At 38.4% G+C, this 22,358-nt stretch overlaps 1 protein-coding gene across 2 annotated transcripts in view; it reads left to right on the forward strand.

Moving 5' to 3' along the window:
- Positions 1–3,966: 3,966 nt before the first annotated feature.
- Positions 3,967–22,358, forward strand: part of mob2b (MOB kinase activator 2b) — a 40,641-nt gene continuing 22,249 nt past the window's right edge. For both annotated transcript variants that reach the window (XM_065282940.2, XM_065282941.2), the window contains exon 1: positions 3,967–4,555. Coding sequence is in view for 1 of the 2 variants with exons in the window: in XM_065282941.2 (XP_065139013.1) it covers positions 4,539–4,555 (17 nt within the window). In the remaining variant the exon portion in view is untranslated. The remainder of the gene's footprint in view (positions 4,556–22,358) is intronic.

Raw genomic sequence — 22,358 nt, forward strand, 5'->3', positions numbered from 1 at the left:
CAACATTTCTCATCACCCCATACCCCTCCTCTGACTTACGTAAGCATCATTCAGTGCTCCACTTTCCTTTTAATGGATGCAGAGTTTGTAGATGCAAAGGACATTCATTTGTACATGAATGCGTATTTCATGTGAAGCGTATCTGTGTAGATAGACAATTATGTATAATACAAAACTATTTTTAAATGCCAAAAGATTGGGAGATGTTTTGAATGATGTTTACTTTTGCAAAGGCCCGTGAAGTTCAACAGGATATGAGGAACATAATGATTTGGCTCAGTTTCTACAGACGTTGTCCTCATGTAATTACTGACTCAAAGTAAAATGAATCAGTTTGTTTGTTTCTTCAGACAAGGCAGCAAAAATCATATTTTATTGGTGACACTTGCAGTGTGACCAATGTGATCCAAATTACATTCATATGTGGTTTGAAACCCATTTCTTTTTTGCATTCAGGACATGGCATGACAAAGCAAAATATGTAGTCACAAATTAAGTCACATTTAAAGGGGTCATATTATGAGATTTTTTTTAAGATGTAAAATAAGTATTTGGTGTTCCCAGGGTACGTATCTGAGGTTTTAGCTCCAAATACTTCACAGATAATTTATTATAGCATGTTAAAATTGCCACTTTATAGGTCCGAGCAAAAATGTACCATTTTTGGGTGTGTCCTTTAAAATGCAAATGAGTTGATGAAATGCAAACACTGATCACAATGATGGTGGTGATTAAAACTCAATTGTGCTGTAAATAAAAATTCTCTCTCTCTTTCTCTCTCTCTCTCTCTCTCTCTCTCTCTCTCTCTCTCTCTCTCTCTCTCTCTCTCTCTCTGCACTAAATGGCAGTGCTGTGGTTGGATAGTGCAGATTAAGGGGCGGTATTATTGTAATTGGCTTTGCTACCTACCTCACAAAACAGGCGAAATCTGAATGACCTACTTTTCACATGCTTGCAAAAAATAGCTTACCAAAATTAAGTTATGTGTTGTTCTTTTTCATGTTTTCTAGGTTGATAGACTCAATTATAGCACTTAAACATGTAAAAGTCAGATTTTCACGCTATATGACCCCTTTAAAAAAATTAAGGAGACATTTCACAAGACTTTTTTAAGATGTCAAATAAAACTATGGTGTCCCCAGAGTACAAATGTGAAGTTGCAAATCAAAATACCCCGCAGATAGTTTATTATACCACCCTAAAATTGCCACTTTGTAGGTGTGAGCAAAAATGTGCCATTTTGGGTGTGTCCTGTTAAATTCAAATGAGCTAATTTTTGCACTAAATAGTAGTGCTGTGTTTGGATAGTGCAGATTAAGGGCCTTCTGACATCACAAGGAGAGCCAAATTTCAATTATCTATTGTTTCACATGCTTGCAGAGAATGGTTTACCAAAACTAAGTTACTGGGTTCTTCTTTAACACATTTCTAAATTTATAGAAGCACCAGGGACCCACTTTAAGCACTTAAACATGGAAAAAGTCAGATTTTCATGATACGTCTCCCTTTTTTTTTGCCCCATATTTAAATTTAGTCTGCTACAGGCTCAATACCGCTTACATCACATCTAAGTGCATCTATTTTTTGCACTTACAGCAAAGAGTGATCCTTCCTTGTTCCATACATAATGTATGAGAATAGTAATGCAATGCTATCTCAAGTCTCATGTCCTTTAATGGCCCTCTGCACAACAACCACCATTTATGAATAAATAATAGTGCTGCTTAGCTCAACGACTTGTAGCTTCCACAGTGGCGACCATTGGTCCTCTGTATCCATAGTCAGATACCATCGTAGGATCATTACCCTAACAGAGCCACTGTAAAGCTATTGAGCTGCAACAATACATTTTTATCAATTGTAACTAATGCTCAAATGCATGACAAGTTGGGATCAGTGCATTCTGATTTCTTTAAAGATCACAAAACTGAACGTTTTTGCAAAGGTGTAAAAAATGCTTGTGTGGCATATGAATAGATGTTTATGCTTTGAGCCTTAGTCTTGTTTTCATGCAGTATGCTTTGAAAACAGATTAAAATGGACTGAAAGGAAAATCATTTCCTGTCATTTACTGTATCTGTCTACTCGAACACTTCATTGCATGCATAATTCAACAAATCAGTGCTTTTTGTGTCAATAGTTACTACCTGACATATCTGCCTCATAGCAGCTCTTGAGAGTGTGCCTGGTTATAAGGTAACAGGTATTTTATTGCTTTCTCAATTTACACAAAATAATCAAACAAATTATATTTATATGTTCTTATAAGACAAGGAACAAAGTGGAATATCTTCTGATTTTAACTATTTTGACATAAAATACAGAGGATTTTAATTAGTTACTAGCAACAAGTAAAAGAAAACATGCTTTTTCATCTCTCCACTGTTTTTGTATTACTTTCTGAAAAAGTTTATTCCTTGAATTAGTATCAAATCCTTGTTTTTCTTTAAAATAAAATGATCATAAGTTTGAAAGCATGCACTTGTATGTGCGTTTGTGAATGTGTTTGCATGTCTTTGAACATTTATGAATGACAAAAAGTGATGGATCAGATGCAGAGATGAGGTCATGCATCTGAATGAGTGCCACTCAACACCCCAGCCTGCTGGCTCAAAGGTTTTCTTATCGATCTCAACTGCGATGGCTCCAAGGAACGACCTTGTCTGCCCTGTAGTTGTTATATTCAGCTCTGCAGTCCCAAACAGGCTGTTTTTGCTGCCGCTTGCCTTGTACCACTCTGGCACAGAGAGCGTGGTGTCATAATTCCACTGGAGGAAATCGTAGCAGTTTCTGGCCTCAGTCTCTGCAGTGTTATGAAATCCTGCAGGGACAGAGAGGTCAAAAAGGAAGGGGTGTGGTGTGTATAGCATAGATATAAAGCAGTCTGCTCTAAAAAGACTATACATAAACATTAACAACCAATGTGTTGACCACACAAATCAACACAAAGGCCATACCAAGTTAATTGATTCCCTGTCTTATGTTGTCCAGGAGTTATCCATATTCTGTAGTCTTTGAACTTGATCTCACAACCAACAATAAGCAATTGCATACTGATAATACTTCATAATAGAGCACAGGAAAGTATTCTGCAACGACAACCAAAGCACGAGTTTCTTTTCATGACATTCAGCGCCCTCTGGTGAATTTGCTGGAATGTTGCACGAGACACATAGTAGGCTAATATTAAAATTAACTAAAACCTTAAATCTCTTTCTGTAATAGAGGCTCTAAAAAATAATATATATATATAAATACTTGTACAGAAAAATACACAATCATGTTATGCAGCAGCTTGTATAAATGAGCATTATTTTTTTGAATAAATATATTTAACCAGCTCAATGTAAACTATTTTAAATTAACTAGTACGAAGTTATTATCATACTGAGATGCACTTTAGAATTTAACCTTCTGACAAGTTTTTGCACAAAAATACAAAATAAATAAACAAAATAGCACTTCGGTTCCTTGAAAATGCTAGTAAAGATCATTTAAATATTAGGGTATGCCAGGGTATCATAATAAACACAAAAAAGCAAATCCATTTAACATATAGGAAGAAGAACAATGACACTTAAAAAAATTAAAGGGTAGCAGGTTTATTGTTTATAGAGTTTTAAAAGTTTCAAAAACAGGTTGTTTCAAAAACAGAAGAAAGAAAAATAACAATGCCTTTTGATAAGACAATTTACTATGATAAATATAAAATGTAACAAGTATTAATCATTTTTTTATTGTAAACTGAACGTTTTAGGGGTGTTTGATTTCATTCGGCACTGCGCAGACCAATCGGTGTATGACATCAGAGTACCGCGAGAGCAGAGCTTTCGAATCTTTTTTGCGGTACGTTGATGGCAGAGTTCGATGGGTCTGCGCAGCATGAAAGTCGAACACGCCTTCATCTGTGCGTGCGTCGTATTCACGTTATTCTACGTTGTTACGCACAACGTAACCTGTTCAATTACGTACGCTACAGCATTCGTGGGAACTACATATCCCGGCATGCCCCTCTTCACCGACCACATCCCGGGAGAGAGGGGGTCGGCATCGAACCTGTGTTTACTTCCGGATTTCCTGTATATGGCAGAGCTTGAAAACAGCCTCTCCAGTTGCCCTACAACCTTAGCGAGAGCTCCATGCCCCGATAACGCTCTGCTGGAAGCCGATCCAAGAGCCTCGCCGCTGAAGCATGATGGTTTGGTGACCGGAGAGCCGCCATACTCCCGGGCAGCAGCTGAGAGATTACCGCAGCTTTAGACGACCATTCAAGACAGAAAGTATCCTTCTGCCACCCTTCGCCAAACGTCAAAGTCAATGCGGTCCTCGATCAGAGAGCTGGAGCTGATCCACCGGCCCCGCCGTCACCTCTCATTTGCTCGTTATTAAAACACTTGCATTTGCAGAAGACAAGTGTCGGCGATTAAACACACCTCCCAGCCCAAGTACAGAGCCCGGATCCAGACTCTTAGCTTTGGTTACACGGATACATTGAGGGGGGACGGCGACTCTTGTTGGATTTACCGTTTTCATTCGTTATGGAGTGGTTAATAGGGTAAGTATGAATGCATGCATGTTGTATTATCGCGATTATTCTACACTAATCGTCTTGTTGAATTTAACAGTTTCACTCGTCATGTAGTTCCTTACGAAAATTAATCATGGTTATATAGTAAAGTGTAACGTTAACCGTGTTTTATTTTTTGCGTGTTGAACCATAGTTCAACTATAGTTACTGTAGTAAACGAATGGTTTATTTGTGGCAACCATAGTTTAAATATGGTAACCATGTTTTTAATTTGCAGTAAAAACTACCAAGTTAATGTGGTGAGAATATCGTATGATGTATCATAACAGTTATTCACGATTAATCGTGCTCGCTGCTGTTGGATTTAACTGTTTCAGTTGTTATGGACTAGTCCTGTGTCCTCACCTTATCATTAACGATTTATTTACCACGGTTATTTTCGGTTTCTTACCTTGTTGTTGTTGTTGTTAGATGTATCTCTTTAAACTGTTATGGAGTGGTTAATGGGTTGAATATACAGGACAATATATTATTGGACTATTATCATTTAACTGGCTTGCTGTTGTTGGATTTATCCCTTTTAAAGAGTGGTTAATGGGGTGAGTATACTGGATGGTGTATTTTTGTGATCAAACACCTTGCTGTTGTTGGATTTAACAGTTCTTATATAATGATTCATGGTTCAGTGTATTTATCACGATTATTTGCAGTCAGTTGACTCGCTGTTGTTAGATTTAACTATTTCAAGTCGTTAATGAAGGTAAGACACAGGACGATGTATTATTATATGACGATTATTTGTGATTAACCGACTCACTGTTGTTGAAAACATCCCTTCTATTCGTTATTTAAGCGATAATAGGCAGCCGGTCGTTAGGGGGCATGCACACCAAAGCTTTTATGCCGACGGCCGGCATATGTTTTTAAATGTGTCCAATGGAAGCGCAGCGTTTTTCAAAAAAAGCCAGGAGCTGGCAGTTTTTTTCTGCACTGAAAGCCGTCACTCGGCCATTTTTCCGCGCTCAAATATTCAACTCTGGGTGAAAAGCTCAGCCCGTCAATATCAGCTCTCACACGGCCATCCAATCACAGTGGAGGAGGGGCGGGATAAATATCACAACATCCAACCGGCGCATTGTACAGTGATTTGATAAACAAAGCAGAAGTATCATTGCAACCAAACCGCTCCGCTAAAGAAGGCTGTCTGCCGAGCATTTCAATTCAGACACGTAAAAAAGCTTTGGTGTGCACGTCCTCTTATCGCAGAAATAAGCCCAGACAGTGTGATCAGGCCCCGATGCGAATCAAAGAGTCTTGTATTACACTAAAGGGGTTATTTTGCAATATCACTATGCTCCCTGTACATTATCTCGCCTATTACATGGCTATTTACCTCATAACTAATTTAAGGAACATTACATATTGACTTAATATTTTATTTGCTCATTTTTAATGAATGCAGACCTTCTGCGTTTTATTTTTATTTTTGGTTTTAAGATAAGGCAAGACGTTCAAATGTCATGAACACACTATTCGGTTAAATCATTTGTAAATATAATACCACGTATGTTATTAAAAGACATATTTCTATACAATTTTTGTGTAATATTAAACTGTACCTGTCAAAATGATTTGCCACATCCATGCGTTATTAGTTTCAGGCGGTTATTATCTCGGAATAACGAGTTATTTGAAATAAACCGCCTCCATGTATTTGCAGTAATTATTCTTTATGCTAAACTTCTATGCCGGAGTTTGTAGAACTAACTTGGGTCAAATTTACCCATTTGTTCTACAAATTCCCACTGCAAAACAAGTATGCTTAGTCGAAAAAAACATGTAAACTTAAGTTTTGTCTAGATGCAGACATAAACGCTGCTAAAACATCTTCAAACTGTGTAGTGTTTACAGTAACTGTAACACACTTTTATGCCACATAGTACTTATTTGAACTGCTCGTGTGCCTAATTTTGTCATCATCATCAGTAGCTGCGAATGTTATGACACTTCTGTAATCTGTACCTGAGCTTGTCTGCTTAAAGCACCATTTCCACCTGCAGAGATATTGTCCACTATTGCCTTAAATGCATGAGAATGTTCCATGAATGATCGTGTCCTGTTTATAACCTTTAAACCCTTTCTCCTAACCTTGTACTCCCAATCTGCAGAAAGACATTTTATCAGGTGTCAAAAGGCTATGGCCTGTGTTCAGTTCTGTCCATGGTGACCTTAGTTACAACAGAAATAGGCCTTGCGTTTGCAGTTGATTGAAACAAGTATTTGCATGATATGTACCTCTAGTGGGCCAAGTCTGGAACAATTAATATTAATTGTATAATAAATGATTGAAAGTACAAAGTTGAGGGCAGTTACCGACCTTTTGTGCAAGTTATCAGTGTTGTGGTTTGTGGTTGAAACAAGTGTATATTCACACCTGGTAACATTTTCTGTAGTGTTACTACCGTGAAACCTTGGAACCCTTTGTCTTTCAAGTCAGATAAAAAACTTTTTAAAGACCCCATAAAATAGCCAGAGAAGTGCGTTTTACATAGAGTTCATAGAGATGGCCTTAAGGCTAACAGACTTGGACTCCAGTTTGGGATTCTCGGATTTGATGGTTGGCTTCTTGCGCATTTCACCGCAGTGCTCATTTGGCTTTGGTAGGTTATACTGATAGGCTGAGGTGATATTATATTTCAAAATCTACTCGAGTGCTGCTTGTTTTTTTAGGGCTGAGCACATTGTACTTAAAAGCCCTGTATTTTAAAACATATTTGGAATGCCACCAGACGACAGTATGACCCAGGTTTACATTCCCGTGTCAGCCCGCATCATATTTTGACGGATGACCGATAATGTCTGTTAGATGTCTTGTGGTATTTCTCTCACTGGGTTTTCCTCCAGACGGCTGATTGAGAAATATGTCCATTTGTGAACATCCCCACCAAACATCCTTTAAGTTGCCGGTAAGCTGTCAAATAGACACCGCAAAACATTAATGATGTTGCTTTTTAACAAAATTAGCTCTAATTAAAAAAATTCATCTTCAAGTTACAGCATTTAGTGTATGGATTGGTAAAGCCCTGTATTTAGGAAATTGTAATAGTTCCCATTTGTCTGAAACCTTCCTTTTAGTTTAATTGCAAAAGCTTTCGTAGCTGTAATACAGAAATAACTTTTGTAACTCAAGTTTGTGTTTTTCTGTTATCGTGAAGGGATCATATAGACTTTGAGCGTTTGCCATTCCCAAATGTATCTCTCTCTTTCTGCTGGTGTAAAGGAATTGCAGAGTGCTTATTTCAGACCTCCCACTCCTGGCACAGAAGACTGACCGTCTATCAGTTCTTCAAAAATCGACTCTAATGTTAGGGCGTGGCTTCACCGAGCACAGGTTTGGGCAGTCCAGGACTCCTCTAGAAGAATGTGTGTGGGTTAAAAGCAAACGAAAGGTAATCCGGATGTTTCACAGCAGAGACCTGACGAAATATAGATGCTCACACAAGGTTTATAGTTATCCAGTTCACCCTTATAGAAAGTAGGTTTTATATTTTGCGGTTTGGGAGCGTTCAATACCCTTCACAGCACCCAGCTGAACGTCTATGGGAAGCACTTGTCTCCCATCCCACCCCTTCCAGGGCTGAATAATTGGACATTTGGATCTAGTGCTGGTTCAGAAAGGGAAACAGAAGCAATATTGTTGACGCATGTGTGTTCATGTGGATCCGATCTGTTGGCTGTTCTGCTCTGATACGAACGTGTGTTAGTGTGATGGCTATTAGTTGACATCTAGCAGGTAAAACAAAGGCGTGCGGCATCAGTGGTTTGGCCAAAGAAGAGAGAGAGAGGTCTGGAGCAGTGAGCCGGACATGACAAACCTCAAAAGTTGCACTCAAGAGGTGCTACAGTGACAACTTGGGTCTTGCCTTTGTTTTGAATATTTAGATCTGGTAATGGTCTGATATATTAGTTATTAATTAACGGGTTGTTTAAATACATATAATGTAAAGTGTTGATTTAAATACATGTTTGTATTATAAGTGTACACTTCATAAGATAGAATGTGATCAATTGCATTCATTTTGGTCCCGTCATGAGCACTAGACTGATGCTAGATCTGCTCACAAAGACACTTTCTAAAATCATTGAGCATTCTGTTTTGGAGCATGTTTCTCTGAATCGACAAGATTAGACTGAGTTGGATGTACGGCTTTAAGAGCAGCACATTATGTCAGGCATGCTAAGAGTCTCTTTTTATGGTCTAACGGATAAACCAGGAAGTATTACGTCAGTACACATGTCGTAACTTAAATAATGGCCTTGTAAAGCCTTTCTGGTTTGTGTTGATGAAAAGAAAGTGAAAGTACACTTTTTTCAGCCATGTGTAACCTTTTTAATATATTTGATGTGCACACTTACTTTTTCAAATATGTACCTCAGCTGTCACTGAGGAAGTTTCCTTTAAAGGGGCCATTATACAAGATGTCAAATAAATCTTTGGTGTCCCCAGAGTGCATATGTAAAGTTTTAGCTTATAGATAATTTATTATAGCGTGTTAAAATTGCCACTTTAGGGCGAGCAAAAATGTGTCATTTTGGGTGTGTCCTTAAAAATTCAAATGAGCTGATGAAATGCAAACACTGATCACAGTGATGGTGGTTTGTTGAAATTGAAACTTACCGTAGTAGTGCTGTCATTTTTTTTTTCTCTCTTTCTCTCTCTGCACTAAATGGCAGTGCCATGATTGGATGCGGTGCAGATTAAGGGGTGGTATTATTATTAAAATATCCCCTTCTGACATCACAAGGGGAGCCGTGCTCGCAGAGAATGGTTTACCAAAACTAAGTTACTGGGTGTTCTTTTTCATATTTTCTAGGTTGATAGAAGCACTGGGTAACCAATCATAGCACTTAAACATGGAAAAAGTCACATTTTCATGGTGTGTCCCCTAATATGTACCATTAGATGCAGATATGTATATATTTGGTGGTACCAATATGTACCCTTTTCATGTGCTAATAAGCACTCTTTGGTACCATTATGTGCGTCTGAGGTACTAATATGAACTGTTTAGGTGCAAAGCTGGACTTTTTGAAAGGGTACAATAGCTTGTTGCCATATACGACACTTCCTCTTTATATCATAAAAAATGCAGAATATCTCTTCTCGTTTGCTTGCTTTTTCTCACCTTTTCTTATCACTTCCTGAAAAACCTACACCTGCCTTTAGCAAAAGTGCAAATTTTGGATGCAAACTAACTCTGATATTCTCTAACCATACCCAAAACCAAACAGCTTCTGGTTGTCTGAGCTTGTGTGGTAAAAGCAAACAACTTCAGTTAGGTGTGGCTAGAATCTCTTTTTTTTTTGCCACAAAGCTTTTTCTTTTAGTTGTAATAAAAGGGTTTGAGAGATTTTTAGACGGAGTATGAAGTACTTCATAAGCCTTGTGTCTCGCTGTTGATTTCTAGAAACGCACACAGAGTTTCTTAAAGGGAAAGTTCCATCGTGAATATAATTTATTCATCCTATGTTGTTTCCAATGATGTATTATTACTACAATACAAAACTAAATGCTTTGCAAAATGTTCTAAATGTCATGCACTACTCTTTAAACTATACACTTTTGCATTAAGCATTCTTTCTTTATTGGTTTACTATATGGACACCCTGCTTTGACGAATTAAACCTCTATATTCATAAATTCTATAATTCATGTCTTGTGCAGTGTGCATTGTGTATTGGAGCAACGCTGAATAAAAATGTGCCTCACGGTCAGAGATTTGCTGTCTCATCTCGCTCATGTGAGCTGGTGACGCCCAAGCCTGTGAGTCAGACATCCTTTTCCTTCTTCTATTTCTGCATCCCTTGCTTTCCTTGTCCGACGTCATTTGCGTGACGTCACAGTTACAGCCCGTAGCCATTGGTCGGGACATGTGTCCCCTTTGCCAGGGCACAGAGGAAGAGATCAACACACCGCTCAGTCCTCCCTGCAGGCCTGGGTGCTTTTAATAGAAGCCAGCCAGCTAAACAGAGCGAGTTTAAAAAAGAATATTGGAGATGCTGTGAAGATAAAGACAAGAGAGGATTATAATGTGCTCTTTTCTCTTAAACTCATCTACTTCAGTATGACTTTGTCCTTTACACAGGAAGAATAAGCTAACTATAGGACAGACCGCAGGTTTCAAGTGTGAGTGACAGAATTGCTTTAGTGTGCTTTTTAAGGTTTTGTGGCCTACAAAGTTGCAATGATGCCATTGAAGCACCTTACAGTCAAAGGTTCTTAAACGAATCATTTTATTACTATTTTTATAGTATGAAGACATTTTGCACTAAGCTGTGTGGTCACACTGTCAAAACAAAGGTCAATATAGTCCCTAGCTGTCATTGGGGCGGTACCCTTTCAAAAATATGCTTTAGTACCTCATAGTTACATGCCAAATGTTTGTACATATATCTAAATTAGGAACATTTAAAGAACACTGCCCCATTGACGTCCTGAGACCATTTTTGGACTATTTGTCTGACTGTTGCGTACTTTTAATCATTGATGAAATTTACTTTTTGTATTACAAAAATAGTGTGTAGATTTGACCTTCCTTTCTTAAGGTCATTTCAAAAACCTGGCAACCATTGATGTCCTGTGACTTTATTCCTTCTTAGTTTTATTATATGTTTATTTTAGAAATATTCAAGTAAAACGTTTGATTTTTGTTTTTTAAGAACTGCCTTCATTTCAGCCATTTCTTGTGCTCTAAGTTTAGATGGCACTTGCTGTTTTGTATCTTTCAATCATCCTTCCTCTCGCATGTTCTGTTTCTGATGACCTACATTGCATCCTCAAACGCACACGTGCCGCAAAAGCATCACTTTCTTTTTCTGGTCTTTCCTCTTCCACTTTCTCTCTGCACGTCCTTCAGTGAGACCTCAGTGCATTTCTTGCACATTGACTTAAAAAGGATTATTGCAATGTGAATGGTTTAGTGTTGTGTTGGCTAACTAGGCTTAGGATAGTTAAACTCTACGTTTGCATACTTGAATGCATTGAGGAAAATGTAAATGTGTATGCTTGTTGAAGGAAGCTGACTAAAGCGTGGCCTGTCCTTGTATGGATCTGCAATGTGCATTAATTGGATTAAGTTGTGTTATATCAAGCTTCCTGCACGCTTTCTGCATTGATCTATCATCAGGCCTTGGGTGCTTCATTGCATGCGTGCACACACACACACACACACACACACAAACACAGACAAATATTAGGCCGTGTGGCATGTTAGTTAAAGGCTACATTTGGTCATTTTGTTAAAATCATCTGTAGGTTTCTCCAATGCGGTGTTTCTGTTCACTGGAATACATAGCATTTAAATCACTTTGGATGAATGCGGCGGCTAAATAACAAACATTTTCTCAGTATTTACCTGTGCAAATCCTTGTGCACTCACACAGAAGATGCAAACACTTGATTTTTACATTTTCCGTCCATGCAAAACTATGCTTCTTTCTTTTTTTTATCCTTAACCAGAGTAGTAGTAGTAGAAGCTATGTGTAATTCTTTCCAAATAACCATGAAGGTCACAGCCTGGATTTATATTCTTGTTTGTATAGATATAACCTAACTGTGCACGCTATAGACTAAAATTCCTCTCTACCTGAAGTAAGCAACACACACACACACACACACACTGTCCAGGACTGTCTGAAATAAGATTATCGAGGCTGGAAGGTGGGCCAAGATGTTGACCTTTAGTAGCCTTCTGACAGTGAAAATGTATAAGAGGAAACTAAAGCCCTTCAGTTCTTAGCCGTTCAGTCATCAGCTTTTTCAGCCGTTTTTTGGTGTTGCAATAACATTTTACAACGGATTGCTTGTCTTTTTTTTTACCTGTTATGTCTGATGCTTTAGATCTCGCATAACATCTCTGCATTTTGATAAAACCTCATCCATGTTAGTTGGCTTGGTGACATGATGTATTTTTCAGTGAATTGAATGTTCAATTTGTTTCAATGGTTTGAAAGCACATGTACCTTATCAACAGATATAGGCTTTAGTTGTGGTTCCAGCGCTGCAAAGACCTGCGCTGCTGACGCACAGGTTTCAGGGTCAGTCCAGGAAGGGGGTTACCCAAAACAAGTGTTATTGAAAACGTAGGGGAGATTTCAAGTGGATAATATCCACAATCAATGAGATTTACATTGGTTTAGATTGAAACAACTAGTGCATTAATTAGGGATGCACCGATAGGAATTTTTTGGGCCGATACCGATTTAAACAGACAACTTCTGTCCGATACCGATGCCGATACCGATAATAAACACTTGTATACAATACTATACAGTTGGTCTATTAGCTAGTTTATTTCTGCATTAAATAATTTTTACTGAACATGGATTGGATCTAATTAACATTCAACTGACCAACATAATAAGAGAGGCACAAATTAAGCTAAAACAAATATAATAAGACAGGATAACAACCTTCAAAGGTGGTTTTTACTATTCAGCATTAATTTTATTAACAACATTAACTCATTTTTTACATATAATGGATTTCTTTATGCAGTTAATTAATAAACAATCGGTATCGGCCTTTTTCGTGCTACTGCCGATATGCCGATGGTTTCAAAATCATCAAAAATCGGCCGATACATCGTTGCATCACTAGCATTAATTAATGTTATAAAGGGTTTTAACCATAGACTGTAAAAAAAGATGATCGACTTGACGTCGCTTCCTTACATTATAATTAATTGAAGCGAGAAATGTCAGACCATGGGCGCTGCCATGTTACGTAAAAACGTCAGTTTGGAGCCTGGGCATGTGCATAAGGAATCGTCCGTGGTGCCAGAGGCGGAGCCACAGTATCAAACTTCTACCCAAATGCTTGCGCGTCCAATTCAACCACGCCAATCATAATGACACACCCCTTTTCTATAGCATCAAATTACTAGCTAGAATGAATCTCATATACACTAGGGGTTCTAAGCATGCGTCTCAACTGCCGCCATTTTGGAACAGGGGTCTTGTCATAGGGAGTAGCTAGGTAAAGCTGCTATCTCCGCCTGTACTTCGAAATCATGGATGATGCCGGACTTTTGTGCTGCGTATGGATGTTAGGCCTACTAGCACTATGCATTATAGTTTGAAAAAGTAGATTTTCATAAAATCAAAATTTTTATTTTTTTTCTGGACTCAATGCTAAATACATGTCTCACTGTTGAAACGAACCAAAAGAAAACCAAGAAAATTGCGTTCATGACGATTTACGGTGATTTTACTTCCGTTACACCATTGCCTATAATGACGCTGATGCGGGGTTCCCCTGTTTCAAGATGGCGGCTCTATTTGACGCTTTCGTTCCAATCAACTGCCATAGCCAAGGCGACATCTAGTGTACATATCTATGGAATGAAACTTATCACAAAAATTAACAATTGAACATATATCAGTGTGATAACAATTACCTTAAAGGACCAAAACCATCCTTTTGGAAAATTTTATTGGAAGTGTAAATAATTTCTTTTATTTAGAGCTGAGTCCCGTTCGTTAGCATGAAGAGGGCGGGGTTTATGACTTGTACTGCAGCCAGCCACCAGGGGACGATCAAAGAGCCAGCGGCTTCACTTTTTAAGATGTATGAGGCACAACCAGTTTTAACACCCCCCCCAAATTTTTTTTTACTTTTACTAGCAGAGAGATAGTTTAAGAAGATTAAAAATAGTCAAGAATTTGGGGCAATAGGTTTGTGGAACCCGATTATTGCGCTTCCCCTGAAGCTAGTGTGTAGCCTATTTTTGCATCCAGATATAAATTGTTGTTTTTAACATGAGTAGCAATGCCATATATAAATCTGAACACATCATAGATACAAATTATGAGTTTTTCGGTGAACATGATCTTTGGTACAATGCTGTTGTCTAAGATGTGATCTATGCTTTGGCTTAGTACATTTACATGTAAGGTGAATGTTACATTTGGCAGACGCATTTATCCAAGGACACTTGGATGAAACAGTGCATTACAAGGCATACAATATCTTGTTAATATGTGTGTTGTCTTTTGTGCTACTAATGTAATGCTCTACCACTGAGCGATACATGAGGGTAGTTCCTGGGAGGGTAACCCCCAGTATAATCAAATCTCGAAATAAAACAACTCCCCAACAATGATCAATGAAAACCACACCAATGTTTTAACCAAATTTACGTCCTTGCTTGGCACATGAACTTGATTTTTAGCCTTTTTGGATTTCTCAGCAGCATTGCATAATGCCCTGATTAAAATGATTTTAAAAGCCCTTTAAATTATTTTATGCACTTAGCTGTGCACTTTGCTTACCACTAAGTTAATATCTATTTATTATGGTTAAATGTGCCAAACTTGGATTTATAATTCTTGTGAAGTATGTGCTCAACTCACCAAGAATGCAAATATGCTGCACATATATATACGGTTTAATTGTGTACATGCTAAGTGTATTGACCCAGGGCCCCCTGTAGTGAGTGCAGCATCATATGGATGTTACGTAAGTGTTAGCCAGCTGTGGAATGCACTCCACTTAATGCCTGTATAATCCAGTGCTGCTGCTGATAGTCCTGCAGGGTGAACTCTTCTTTCATCGGTCTCCTCACAACTCCCATACCAACACTATTACTGAAAGATTAGTGAATAGAGCAGTCCCCAGTACTACAATACCATGATTAGAGTGCTCCCTTAATAATCATTGTTCCTAAGTCGCCCTGACTTGGCTATTTTTAGTCCTGTTCACAAAGCATTTCTTTTGTGATTTCTGCGTGTCATGAAAACAGGATTTACAATGTGAAGCTCCTCCTCTGTCCATCAACACCGTTTATGGAAGGAAAGCTGCCATTCAGAAATCATCATGGTTATGATGTCATCATAACCATTTAGCACATTAAAGGCTTTAATGCACCGCTAATCTTTTAAATGTAGACCAATTTTAAGTATTTATAGTTATTGTGATTTGTCTCAATGAGCCTTATCAGTCATAAAAAAGGTCATTTGCATATTGAAGACTTAAGGTGACAGTGCTAATAGTGATGCTTCTCTGTTTATTTGTTTGTTTTTTGGTGGGAGAAACTACTTAACCTAATTTTAGTTTTTTTTTTACCAACATAAAATGGAGCAAGTTGGTGAATGATTGCCCTACACTCTCAGATAAAGAGGTACAAAGGATGTCATTGGGGCAGTGCCCTTTTAAAAAAGTACACCTTTGTACCTAAGGGTGCATATTAGGACCTTAAATGGTACATATTAGGACCTTAAATGGTACCGTCCCGGTGACAGCTTTTATACCTTTTTTCTGACAGCGTGCATTGGGTAGCAATGGGTGCTACACTGAAAAAAAAATTCATTCAATTTACTAATTTTTTTAGGGGTAAGTGGTTACAATCAATGTATTTAAGCTACATTCATACAAAAAAAGAAAAAAAAAAATGAATAAATAACTTTTGTTCAAATGTAGCTTAATAATAAAATTAATAATTAATAAATTGATTGCATAAATTAATAAATTTATTGCAACCACTTACTTTCCCAAAAATTACAACCAAAAATTTTAGTTTACAGGTATGGTTCACTATTTAAATGAAGATATTTTGATTAATGTTGGTATCCAAACTAATGGAAAAGCACAATTCACTTCCATAGTATTCTTTTTTCCTACTATGGCAGTCAATGGTGCTTCTGATTGGTTTGGTATTAACATTCCTCAAAATATCTTCCATTGTGTACATCAGAACAAAAAGAAAATATTTACAGGTTTGTAATAACATAAGAGTGATTAAATGATGACATAATAATTATTTTTGGGTGAACTAACTATCTATTTAATAATGTAGTATAGTTGTTGTTTCTGATATACCCCCTTAACAGTAGCTGCTCCTGTCTGGGCATGCTAAGACACATGGTGTGTCTCGCCCTATTCAGGTTCAGCTTGTTTTGCTTTGTAGGAATATATCTACATAGTCTCTTGTGCTTTTCTCTCAACAACATGTCCTCAGCCACCTGCCTGAAAAGAACAGAGATGATAGCTGATTGGCTAGTAATAGGTTCGGGACATCATTGGCTGCTGCTCGTTCACAACACATTTTTTACAACTGGCTCATTTCGTACTACTTCAAGCTATGTAAAAGCCTTCAAGTTGGTGCAGGTTACAGGGTTGTTGCTTTGCTTCGCGTAAATGATCTGGAATGCAGCATTGAGAACACCGCATCCTGCATAATATCGATTTATTTGATTCATCTCACAAGATCGTTTACCAATTCAGATATTGTACTGTAAGAAGTGTATTATGTTTGTGTTTTCTTGTATTAAAATGACAGTCAAAATGAAATTTGACCTGTTTGCCAAGCTGAAGGCCACACTAGCTGTGTTCAAAAGGAAATAATGGCAAGCTGCTGAGTAAATTCAGTGTGCTGCCTATTATTTTTATATATTGTGTATGTAATAATATCATGTGAGTAAATTTTTCTATTTTAAGTACAATTAATGAGTTTTTAATGACATTTTTATCTCTAGACTCCTTGGGGTGCAGGGAACATTTGGCAGTATGCAGTACAATAGCATTCTACACACAGCATGCATACTATGCATAGTATGTGTAAGAGTATTGAATTCCAAACATTTCCATTATTTGGGAAGTTTTAATGTTTAGCTTTTTTATTTGTAATACAGTTAACACGTCATGCTCCTTTCAAAACCGATGTGCTTAAGGGGGTCTTCCAGCAGATGGCGCCGTAACATTAAGACATAATTTGCCCCTGATGTGTATTCAAACTAGAGTTTACCACGTAGTGTCATCATATGGTTCATTAGTGCATTAGTGGTGTGTGGTATTATTACTCTGTATAATGATGCAAAATATGCCTATTTAAATACAATTATCATTAATGTTTCATATGAATATTTAAAATGTAATTGAATAAAACACTGTAAATGGCTTTTGTTACTGCTCATAAAATGCTCAGTTTACCTCTTTTCTGCTGTGGGTTTGGAGTGGGCGAGTCCCTCTCATCTTGGGTGTCGGTGTTGGCAGGAAGTGGGTGAAACAGGGAGGCCATACACTTTCCTCCCTGTAAGCTTTATTTTAGGGTTAAAGTAAGCACTATTAACATTACACCCGATTTTTTTACAGTTTAAATGCAGACGACCGTTCTCTCCAAGATTAGGTAAATGCTTCCCTTGATATTTAGGCTTAGTCAGGGTAAGGTTGAGTTGCATAGGGCTTTCACTTCATTCTCAGAATATTTAAGTGTTCTGATAAAATACTGAACATATAGCCATGAAGAATTAAAATCTACATCAGCATTTGCAGAAATGATGGATGCAGTGCAGAGAGATTTCAATCAGGATGAAGGATGCTTAGGGAAGTGAAGAGTCTTGTCGCTGTGAATTGTCCCTCGCTGAAGCTCATTTGTCAAAGCTGAGTTCTGTCAGCAGGAATTCCGAATTGTCTGGTGCATTGACGTCTCCAGTGATGTCATCAAAGTGGGACGAAAGGTTATAATTGTGGCTAATGATGTAAAACTCTACTCTTAAAGGAGCTGTTAATGCATAAAGCAGCCTTAGATTTGTTTTTCATGTTTATTTGGGCATGGTTTATTTTTTTAGTTTCACTTCACTCATTGATTTTACTTGAATTTGAATCTTTGACATGACCTCACTCAAGGTTATATTTTCACAAAATATTCTTTATATTATTTAGGAGGAGGATTTTATGTAGAAAACTGTAAATCACAAACATTGACTTTTCAGACACTTGACACAGATTGTTTTGCTTCGTGGTAGTAAACCTCTCTTCTAAAACCTATTTCTGATATCGTCCTAAGCTAAGTATGTGTGCTAGTAGTCAAATCCTCTCTGTTGTTTTACAGGGTGGGGAATTCATTAGCATGGATCTATTTTTGGAATCGGTGTCATGGTAAACTGAGAATGAGATGGATGTGCTAGCTTTAGACCCAGAGATATGCTGGTGATTTTGATTTATGGGATATTTTTGCCTGAAATAATCTGCACCAACTTGAAATGACTTCCCTTAGACTTTCCAGGCTATTTTGTGGAGATTTTTGCATTCGGAGAGGTTTGCGTTTCATTTAAACCAATCAGATTTTTGCACGTCAGTACAGTACTCAGTCGAGTCCCTTGACGGCGAGTGTAGCACAGTGCTTCGTTCTTTCCAGTGGCTGTTTGGGATGGATTGATGCTAAATTTGCAGTGCTTGGTTTTATAGGCAGTAAGTTGGACTGGGTGGAGCTCCTTCTGAGCTCACACCTCTAAACCAAACCTCATCCTCTCCCTTTCACTTACAAGAACAAAGTTAGTATTGTAAACGAGAACTGAAATAGAAAACACTAATTATACAAAAATCACTTTCAGAAATACTGTGTATACCTTCGAAAGGCTTTATTAGAGCTAAACGTATTTTTTATGAAAGCCAGAACAGATAAGGGTTTAAACTTTGAACTGCTTTTTGGTGCTGTGTTGACAGAAATATTTCTTGTAATGACCTGAATTTGCATTTACATTTTATGTAGTTTATTTACTTTAATCCGAAGCAACAATGCTTTCAAATAGGGCTGAGACGATTAATCGTGCAAATGCGTGTTTTCTCAATGAAAGAAATTTATTGAATTACAGTGAAATGCCGCCACATCCAAAAGCCAGGGGGCGCTCTTGTGCCGAAACTCCAATTGTGCCACAGAAGTAGTAGCAGTCCCTATGTGTCATTGCTGTACATTATTAGGGCCCGAGCACCGAGGAGCAGGCCAGAATGGCCTGCACCGAATGGTGCGAAGCCCTATTGGTTTTGTTAGAATTTATTATTTTTTTTTTTTATTTTTTATTTTTTTTATTTTTATTTTTTTTAACACTTTTGGACTTTTTGGGGCCCTTAACATACTCGAAAACTCTTGAAAATTGGCACAGACGTCAGAGTCGTCCGTCATCGCAGAAATCCAAAGGCTGGAACACGGGCGTGGCACAGGGGCTCTGTAGCGCCCCCTGTAATGCAAAAAAAAACATTGATGCACAGATCGGGCAAAAATGTACGCACATGTACGAGACTTGGTACGCTTATAGATCTCATCGACCCGAACAACTTTCGCCCTCTAACATTTAAGCTCCGCCCAACAGGAAGTCGGCTATTTTGGACTGTTTAAAAAATGCATGCGTTGAACTTTTAAATACTCCTCCTAGGGGATTCGTGCGAATGACACCAAATGTGGTGATCATGATGTCGAGACATTGTACTTGCTAAATTGCGAAGGGATTTTTGATATCTCGAACGGTTCTGCCATGGCGAGGCGACAAAGTTGTGGCGAAATCAGAGAAACAGGAAGTGTTTAATATCTAAGGTAAAAAATGTCTTATTGTGATGCCATGCGGGGTGTTTGTTCGTCTGAAGATTCCGATCGCATCGATGTGCCTATTGTGACTCCCGGGTATAGCGCCACCACCAGGCGCCAGGAAGTGTGTCAGTCATGAACTTTTAAATACTTCTCCTAGGGAATTCATACGATTGACACCAAACGTGGTGAACATGATGCTGAGACATTGGACTTGCTAAATTGCGAAGGGATTTTTGATATCTCAAACGGTGTTGCCATGACGAGGCGACAAATTTATGGCGAATTCAATGAAACAGGAAGTGTCTAATATCTAAAGCAAAAAATGTCTTATTGGGATGAAACGCAGTGTGTATGTTCGGCCAAGGATTCCGATCGCATCGATGTGCTTATTTTGAGTCTCGGGTATAGCGCCACCAACAGGCACCAGGAAGTGTGGCAGTCACAAAAGGTGGATTTCTTGACAGCTGCATATGGTGAACTTTTAAATACTCCTCCTAGGATTTTCATGCGATTGACACCAAAAGCGGTCAACACGATGCAGAGACATTGTAGATGATAAATTGCGAAGGGATTTTTGATATCTCGAACGCTGTTCCCATGGCAACACGTCAAACTTTACTTTCATTTTCAGGCATATTTAAGCTCTTGGCGTGCACTTTGGGTGCCTTAACATGCTCGAAAACAACGGAAATTTGGCACAGATGTCAAAGTCACGTGCCACTAGGCTCATGCAAAGGCTGGAATATGGGCGTGGCAAGGGAGCTCTGTAGCGCCCCCTGTAATGCAAAAAAATAACATTGATGCACAGATCGGGCAAAAATGTACGCACATGTACGGGAGTTGGTACGCATATAGATCTCATCGACCCGAACAACTTTCGCACTTTAAGATTTAAGCTCCGCCCAACAGGAAGTCGGCTATTTTGGATTGTTTAAAAAATGAATGCGTTGAACTTTTAAATACTCCTCCTAGTGGATTCATGGGATTGACACCAAACGTGGTGAACATGATGTCGAGACATTGGACTTGCTAAATTGCGAAGGGATTTTTGATATCTCGAACGGTTCTGCCATGGCGAGCCGACAAATTTATGGCGACATCAGAGAAACAGGAAGTGTCTAATATCTAAGGCAAAAAATATCTTATTGTGATGCCATGCGGGGTGTTTGTTCGTCTGAAGATTCCGATCGCAGCGATGTGCCTATTGTGACTCCCGGGTATAGCGCCACCACCAGGCGCCAGGAAGTGTGTCAGTCACAAAGCTGGATTTTTTTGACAGTTCCATGCGATGTTCTTTTAAATACTCCTTCTAGGATTTTCATGCGATTGACACAAGAAGTGGTCAACATGATGCCAAGACATTGTAGGTGATAAATTGCGAAGGGATTTTTGATATCTCGAACGCTGTTTCCATGGCAACCTGTCAAACTTTACTTTCATTTTAAAGGCATATTTAAGCCTTACAGTTCCATGCGATGCTCTTTTATATACTCCTTCTAGGATTTTCATGCGATTGACTCCAGAAGTTGTCAACATGATGCTGAGACATTGTAGATGATAAATTGTGAAGGGATATTTGATATCTCAAACGTTGTTCCCATGGCAACGAGTCAAACTTTGCTTTCATTTTCCAGCATATTTAAGGCTGACATTTACATGCTGTGAACTTTTGAATACTCCTCGTATGGGATTCATGCGATTGACACCAGAAGTGGTCAACATGATGCTGAGACATTGAAGATGTTAAATTGCAAAGGAATTTTTGACACATCGAACGCTGTTCCCATGGCAACGCGTCAAACTTACTTTTATTTCAGGCATATTTCAGGCTCTTGGCAGCGTAGATTAAGTTTAAATTTGGCACACACATCTGATTTGTCGGCTGTTAAGTGTTGACAAAAACGTCAGATAAAGGCGTGTCTATTTAGTGACTGACTAGCGCCCCCGTTTGTCTAAAATATGGGGTTTCTTTTACCTACTGTACCTAAATGGGTCAGTAGCAACATGAAAGAGTACACTGATATATACCCACTTGATGCACATGCCCACCGTGCATCGTTTTCTCGGAGGCACCGTGTAGCGGTAAACAAACGTGCGAGGGCCCGCCATCGCTGCTTGCAGCTATATTTCTCATTGATTTTAGGTAAAGTTTGGCTATTTCATATTGACCCATCAACTCTGATAGAGACCAAAGAGTAACTGCTTAAATCTGGTATTGTAAGTAGTATCTATCAAGTTGGGCTTGCACAGTCTCTGTGTTGATGGACATTACAAATACTCGACAGTTGCGTAACTTCCTGATGAGATCTTTCTGATGGAACACCAATGGACGCTACTAAAGCTCTCTCCAGGAAACGTACTCTCTTACTTTGTTACCGGGTTCAGCTTACCAGTGCTTAAAGGGGACATTTCACAAGGTGTCAAATAAATCTTTGATGTCCCCAGAGTGTGTATGTGAAGTTGTAGCT

The sequence above is a fragment of the Paramisgurnus dabryanus genome, chromosome 9 (genome assembly GCF_030506205.2).
Source record: "Paramisgurnus dabryanus chromosome 9, PD_genome_1.1, whole genome shotgun sequence".
Classification (NCBI taxonomy): Eukaryota; Metazoa; Chordata; class Actinopteri; order Cypriniformes; family Cobitidae; genus Paramisgurnus; species Paramisgurnus dabryanus.